Here is a 7,914-nt window from a genome sequence, read left to right as displayed (position 1 = left end):
AACCTACTATTAAACAACCTACACCATGTCAATCAGTAGATGATGGACTATAAAAATATAACAGGCTCCTTCCATATTCGTATTTTTCTATATTGAACTAGACAAATATTTTTTTGTAGATCTTGGTCACTTCAGAACGGTTTAGAGACGAAGTTTTTAAAATATCAAAAAAGCCGCAGACACTCTGTTGCAGCGTTAATCGAGTAATGGAAATTTTTTCATTTTGATGTCATTTTGTTTCTTTTGGTTATATTTTGCAAAAATCCTATAAATTTGCTTCAAGCTAGGGAATCCACGGAAAACTAAACCCAAGTTTTCGGCTGCTAAAGAGGACTGTTATAAATGGCTCTAAGTGTCCAGTAGGGCACGACGAGGATGAGTAAGAAAGAATTTTGAATGAATGAATGAATGAATTTTCAAGATTGTCACACCTAATCAAAGAGGTTGTCAACGGGGTCATACCGCCGACCAATGAAAACCAAGCTCGAAACTCCAATAGGTAGCTCTAATAGAAATTACCCATCGAAATTTGCGGGCAAATACAATTTTGCATATTGATTTGCAGTAACGGAGAATTTGAGATCCAAGAGAAAGGCTTCTGGCAGACAGAAAACAAACAAAGCGCTCCGGTCGGCAAAACAAAAATAGAAACTGACAGTTAAAATTAATCAACAGGCGATCGTTGCAAGACTGGTCATTACTAATCACTCGCTTAGTTTAAGTTTTGCTGTAGTAGTATGTTTTTGATTTTCTTGGAGGTTGGCCCTTAATTTCCCAGCGGTGATTTTTTTTCCTTCTTGCTTTCATGGTAGGAACCTTCGTCTCTCCAGATTTGATCCAAGTGGTTTTCTCTCTTGACAACGAATTTGTAACAAACGTTTTTACAGACTCTTACTCCAGTTCTATCATTTGAGACTCTTTCAAAGTGTATATCACATGAAAAATAATTTCTGCTTATTTGAAAGGCCTTTCAAAATACATAAGAATGGAGTTTTTCTTTTTGAAATATCTTTTTTCGTTGTAGAGATATTGACGTTTTTCTATTTTGCAAACTAGATCAGGAATGACATCGTAAGGTTTGCAACTTAAATACTGAAATAAACAATATCTCTGGAAATAATGAAGCAGTGTTCTTGAAACTTGACACCACAAATGCGCACGACAAAAGAAACAAAATGACACCCTTAGTGTTGTTTCCATGACAACAGTTTTGCTGCTGGTGCTGACTTAATAAAAACTGAAATTCCCAGTTTTAAAATTAACCAAAAACCATCTACCCCACCCAATCCGATGATGGGAGTTAAGACAATATGAGAACTATGTCTGTTCCAAGTAGGACCCTTCTTCTAACTTTAGAGGTTGCAAATGAGGATATTTGGTTTTTAGACAAAAAGAGACTGGAGCCGAAAGAGTTGCTATGACAACAGCACTAAGGGTGTCATTTTGTTTCTTTTGTGGTGCACATTTGTGGTGCCAAGTTTCAAGAACAATGCTTCAATATTTCTAGAGATATTTTTTATTCAGTATTTTACCATTTTTTAGGTGCAAACAATATGATGTCATCACTGCTCTAATTTGTATAATAGAAAAACATGAATATTTCTAAAACGAAAAAAAGATCTTTCAAATAGAAAAACGTTATTCTTCTCTATTTTGAAAGGTCTTTCAAATTTGCACAAATTTTTTTTTTTGTGTCATATACACTTTCAATGTAAAGAAATTACATGTATCACTAGACAGTCTTTGTCATTCAAGTCCCCGTATGAAGTTATCTGAGAAAAATCCACAGAGCGTCCCATGTTTAAAGTGCACCTAACCCCAAAATTTTTTTTCGCTAAAACGAATCTAGGCTTTGCAGTGAAATTCGTCGGATAAGCGAAAAGGATGTGTTCCCTAAGCGGTCCGCAGATAATGTTCCGCGGTCATATTTTCGACGCTATTGCACAGAATCTCTGTCGCACTGCTAATTTCCAAACCTTCGAAAAACTCTGTGAGTCTACCAATTTTGTTGTGATGTAATTCTAAGGGATTAATTTTCTACTTTTATTTAAATCGAAAGAGAAATAAGTGCTGGTTAGCGGCGTACAGTTGCGACCTATTTACATATCAGTTAATACGCTCCTTGATCATGATCGGATCACACAACTTTGCCGGTTATGTTATAAATACTGTGGGATTGTAAGATATAGGTTTTCGGTAGTATTTCTAAAAATTTCTGGTTAGCTTTAAGCAGAAAATTTATGAAAATAGCGTTCGAAAGTCTGCGGAACAAATTCCAGTGAGAATTCTTTAATGGTTCTTACAGATTCAGTTCGCTTGTTTCGGTTCGACAAAATCAACCGTCGTTTACGTCTTTATTGTACCATTAGCCGATCATCGTCAGTAAATTGTACAGTATATCTTTCTTTAAATCTGGAATATTACTGCAACAGCCGATAGCATCTCTGGAAGGCGTTTCTGCGCACTTTTCGAATGTGTATTGCACAATCCTGAAGGAAATGAGAGGACGTGAGATATCCAACCTTCCTGGGTAGACGTCACAAGAGCCGCTGGACCCATTCTCCTCAAACTCGGTCGTGAAACAAAATGGCGGTGTTTTGGAGCTATTTTCGAGATTTCGTCGGGGCACAGAAAATCGAGGATTTCACGGAATCCAAAATTTTTTTCGCAGAACTATTTCAAATAACAAGTAGATTCGTTTTAGCGAAAAAACAATTTGGGGGTTAGGTGCACTTTAATGAGGATTCCTAGGAAATGGTTTGCTTTAGGTATAATTTTAGTCAAAATGCTAATTCATGGCTATAATTTTGAGAGTCTTTTGACATCCCCTGAGGATTTGGCGAATCTGATGAAACATGTGAATTGTAGAAAGCAGATTTCTCTCGTTTAAGTGAGACCAATTTTCTTTCCTTTTTTTTTATTTTCAAGGCCTTGATACTTTTGCTCAGTGTTTCCATGCTTGCAAAAAATGTGAAAGTTTCGCTCAGAGGAAATATCACAGTTGTATTACAGTCCATTCTCTCCCATTTTGTATTTCGTCACTCGTCGGTCGATAGTCGACTCTTAATGATAAATAGCTTGGAATGATCTACTCATACTAATTAACAGGAACAGTTAGATAGTACATGTAACTGTAAGTCGTAGACTGAAGTCAATTTATGTCTTGATTAATATTACAAATTGAACGATAACTTAAGGTTCGTGAATGCCTTAACTGTAATTAACAGTTCTATTAAGTAGACATTATTGAACAAGGAATTAAAACCAGCTTTAAATGAAAATTCGGATAGTGAGAAACTTTCTCTTTATTAGCCTTGCATGCATTTTTAATATTTTCCAGCAGACATTAAGATATTGGTCTGCATTTTATCCGTTTTCCACCATCCATTTCTTTTAAAATTAGGTTCAATTCTTTCTCCTTAGCATTTAAAGTGAATTGTATTCTATCCAACTGTCAGTTGTCAAGATGTATGTTGAAGCATATGACACGTCAAGTCATTGACCAAAGTTCCTTTTGCGTTGTTGTTTATTTAAGCAATAGACCACTCTTTCTATGGGTTTACTGGCGCAATAAGCCACGCGGGATGTTGGGAGAACACGAGAAAAGCTTTTCTCGTGTTCTCCCAATATCCCAAGTAACTTCAAAAGTAACTTCAGAAGTTACAGTTGTTGTTGTTGTTGTTGTTTTTTAAATCGTTTATAATCTAGACATTGATGAATGTATTACCGGCAATTGTGATTGCGACGTGAATGCAAACTGTACCAACACAGTTGCCGGACATAAATGTACTAGTAAGGAAGGATTTATTGGAGATGGTCGCTAGTGTTCAAGTAAATTGACTCTACTCTAAAGCCAGTTTGGGCCATTTTTAGGGTCAAAAAAAAAAAAAAAAAAATGTAACAATGGCTAGTTAAAGGTTACGGACAATCAGCTATCTCATCAGGTATCCCTTGTTTGAGTAGTGTAGTTTGGGGTTTTTCAAGGTTGACCGCTTCTATTTCTTCTTGTTCCTGGCTCTTAAAAGTAAGTGAAATCTCGCGCGGTACCGTCTATTGAAAAGGATCCGAGGACTTGACCGGATCCTTGCCCGTTTACTGGAGGAGAGACCAAGACAAGGGGTCTCCGACCATCTCCCCACCGCTGTCCAACCGCTGCTTAATTAGCGTATGAGATATTTCGCAGATACAAAGCGACCGAGTTCGGCTATCTTAACCTTGGTTTGTATAGGTCACCAATTCCAAAAGATAAGATTTAAAGAAAATGTTATATCAACAATAAGATTTGTATGGTGGATAGTACATATATGATTAATATTGTGCTAAGTTAATGCCCCAGACGGCCTTTGATTCAAAGGTACGTAACGCAACGAGGAATAAAGCTCGTTTCGGAGAAATTTTCGTGTATTTAGTGGAGAAAGTCCCGAGACCTTTAGACAAGGATCTTTTCTCTGTGGGATGAGTTTAACCTCGGAGCTTGCAGAGCAAGGAAACTCCTAAAAGTGTGCTCTTACTGTAACGGCCCAGTAGCTTCCTCAGTCGATTAAAACCAAGTGATTTAAATGCGGGATAGTACATATATGATTAATATTTTGCTCAGTTAATGCCCCAGACGGCATTTGATTCAAAGGTACCTAACGCAGTAACACGATTGTCCGCTTTTTTGTTTCTTTGTTTTAGTACAGTATGTGGACCAGTTGGTGTAGAGGACAAGACCAAAATACCAGATGCTAGAATGACGGCAAGCACATACTTAAATAGTAAATATTATGCATACTATGGCCGGCTCAATGAAAACAGGGGAATGGGAGCGTGGTGTTCAAAAGAAACACGAAAGGGAACAGACTATCTTCAAGTTGATATGGGTACCGTGCACTCTGTTTGTGCATTGGCAACACAAGGAGAAAAAGTAGGCTCTTACTGGACCACCAGCTACAAAATGCATCTCTCTACAGATGGAGGAACGTGGAACAGCTACAAGGAAAACGATGTTGAAAAGGTGACTAACAAATTATACGCTTGTCTTGGAGTTGCGGTCTTTAGAGAAAGCATTAAGTTGTCTGAGTAAACAGTACAGTTGCTTCGTACATAAGCCATGCAAACCCTGTAGTCCTCGTATATAAAGACTGCATGTTTCGCTATGTATAACAGAAAAATGCATGGAGATCTAGCAATTCGTGTAACAAGTTGGGTGTGTAAATATTAAGTTTCATGGTTTTCCACTGAAAATAATTGGCAGCGAGAACGGTTGAGAATTCGCATATTAGGACAGACAAAGTTCCCTGTTTTGTTTTGTTTTGTTTTGTTTTGTTTTTTGTTTTTGTTTTGCTGATGAGCTTTCTGCATTTTAAAGACAAAGAGGACATTGAAGGTATTATTATAATGATTATTAATGATTTTATTGTGACGGGCAAGAAAATGATATTAGTAACAATAATGATAGTAATAATAATAGCAATAATAACATCAGTGATAAAATAATAATAATAATAATAGTAATAATGATGATGATGATGATGATGATGATAATAAACCAGAGAAGGCTATTTATAATTAATTATTTTTTTAACCACTGTATTATACAAGCTCAACTATAACCAGCATATTTTCGCGACCTTTATTTATGTACTATTACAGCAGTAAAAGTTGATTTCCTCGGTTGATTTAAGTTATAAGCGCATAATGCAAACTGTTGTGCAATTTTTTTTACATTTGCAGATTTTCGCAGGAAACACGGATCAAAACAGTATTGTGAAGCATTCAGTCAGTCCTGACGTCAAAGCAAGCCTCGCTTGATTTTATCCCGTATCATGTAAGACATGGCCTTGTTTGAGGATTGAAATATTTTTGTTAAAGTAGTCACACAAAATCTGTTTTTACTACCGACTTAAAGGTAATTGGCATTGTTGTATTTGGCCACAAATGCATAAATTAGGCGTTAATTTCTTAGGTAAAACGAAAAAAAGAAGCCATAATGCCACTGCTGAGAAACTCCTGACACAATACACGAAGCTTTCTCAAGTAGCTTAATGATGATTTCCAGTCAGTACTGCGCAGTCTCAGCACCTTGATGTTTATAAACATGAAAAATCTTACTTGATGGAATGCGAATCGATGTTATTCGTTACGAACTATATCTTATCTCTGAGGCCTTTTAAATTCTTTTCCAATTGCGTAATTGATTTTTACAGCTGCGAAGTTGTTACTTCAAGTGATAAATTATGAGAAAGAACGAAACATAAAGCATCTCATTCATACTGACGGTTACCTTTGCATTTACTTCATGTAAGTAGTTGGGAAATGTTCACATTTTGTGACTTCCTACATGAAACAAAACAAAAAACGTAAACAGACTCTCGAGAGTGAGCAGTACGGACTGAAAGTGATCTTTAGTGGGTCAAAGACTTTTGCTGGTAAAAGCAATTCATTGGTTGTAATTCTGACGACATAAACGACAATGGAGGCAAATTTATCATACCACCAAGTGTTAACGTCCTAATCGTTTTTAATTAAGGACGTTCGCGCTAATTGTTTCTGCGCATCCTTACTGCGCACGCAAATTCAGTAAAACTCATCAATTATGACATTGACAGAATTGATAACAAAAGTGTAATAATACTAGATCCTCTGTCTCAAATAACTTTTACTCACAAAGTTCTAGACTCTCAATTCAAGTGAACTCATTTTCTAGAATCGGAACAAAACTTTGGAATGAAATGCCTATGTCTTTAAGAAAACTTCCAAAAAATGTCTTTAAGAGGAAAATAAAACAAATACTTTTTGAAATTCTAGCTTCAGAAGACTGTTATATTGATCTTTCAGAAATCGTTCAAAAAGTAAAGATGAATTTATTTTCCTCATGGTATGTATTCATTAATATTCAATAATATCGTTTTAGTGTATCTGTAGTCTCTTGTTATAACTGTTGTTAATTATTATTTGTAATACGTTAGTTTATTAGTTGTCTCTGGTCATTGTTGTCAATTTTAGTCTGTTTATTTCTCTTGTTGCCTTCAGTTGTATTTAGTTGTACCTAGTTGTATATTAATAATTTGTGTCAACATGACCCGCCTAGATTAGCTCAGCTACCTGCGGGCATGTTATAATTGTAATTTTTAATTTTAAAACAAAATAAAATGTATATATGTAAACAGTGTACTCGTGGGTGTCAGAGTGAAACTATTTGAAATGCCACTTTCATTTCCTAAGGCAACATTGAAGTCTAATATAACTCTAGGCTCACTCTCTGCTGTAACTAATAACCAGCTCATCTCACTTGATGCCAAAGTGGTTAAACTTCAAGGTCGCAAAAAGGTTAACACAAGACATGGCTTGGAAGAAAAGACCACTGGGTTCTTAGTTGATCCTCACGGAGTAATTACTATTGAACTCTGGGAAGACTTCATTCCTCAAGTTTAAGAAGGTAGCACACACACATTCAAGAGCTTGAAAGTACACAAGAACCAATATAACGGAAGTCTGTTTGTTGGAACCCCTGTTGGATGTAATTGTACAATTACTCCACGAGAAGACTTCTCCCAGCCGTTGGCCACTCCAACTGACTAGCGCGATACGTTCCTTACGAAAACAACACAAGCTGCATTTATTGGCATGAAAACATTTACATTCTACAACACATGCTTTCAGTGCAAAAGTAAAATAACTGACAGCACGCAAGTCATAACAAGATGCACAAAGTGCGGTCTTACGTAGAAGGTTGAAAAGTGGAAGAAAACATGCTATATTCAAGCCTTTATTGAAGACGACAATGCTTCTGCCAGAAGTTCTTCTGTTGCAAGCACTTGGTTTACCACACGACCAACCTCTAACAGAGAACATCATAACAAGCGACCTTCTAAGTCTACCGAGACAGAACATCTCGTACAACCGAAAAATGAAAGATCTCTCCGTCCAAAG

At 36.3% G+C, this 7,914-nt stretch overlaps 1 protein-coding gene across 1 annotated transcript; it reads left to right on the top strand.

Annotated features, from left to right (window-relative positions):
* The first annotated feature begins 4,368 nt into the window (after positions 1-4,368).
* LOC145482892 (lactadherin-like) lies at positions 4,369-5,793 on the top strand. Its single transcript, XM_081461534.1, has 2 exons — positions 4,369-4,996; positions 5,716-5,793. The coding sequence occupies exons 1-2, from the start codon at positions 4,601-4,603 to the stop codon at positions 5,791-5,793; spliced, it is 474 nt and encodes a 157-aa protein (XP_081317660.1). The 5' UTR covers positions 4,369-4,600.
* Positions 5,794-7,914: the final 2,121 nt, after the last annotated feature.

The sequence above is a fragment of the Orbicella franksi genome, chromosome 3 (assembly GCF_964199315.1).
Source record: "Orbicella franksi chromosome 3, jaOrbFran1.1, whole genome shotgun sequence".
NCBI classification, from domain to species: Eukaryota; Metazoa; Cnidaria; class Anthozoa; order Scleractinia; family Merulinidae; genus Orbicella; species Orbicella franksi.
Note: the sequence above shows the minus strand (reverse complement) of the source record. Positions and strands in the feature narration are given on the sequence as shown.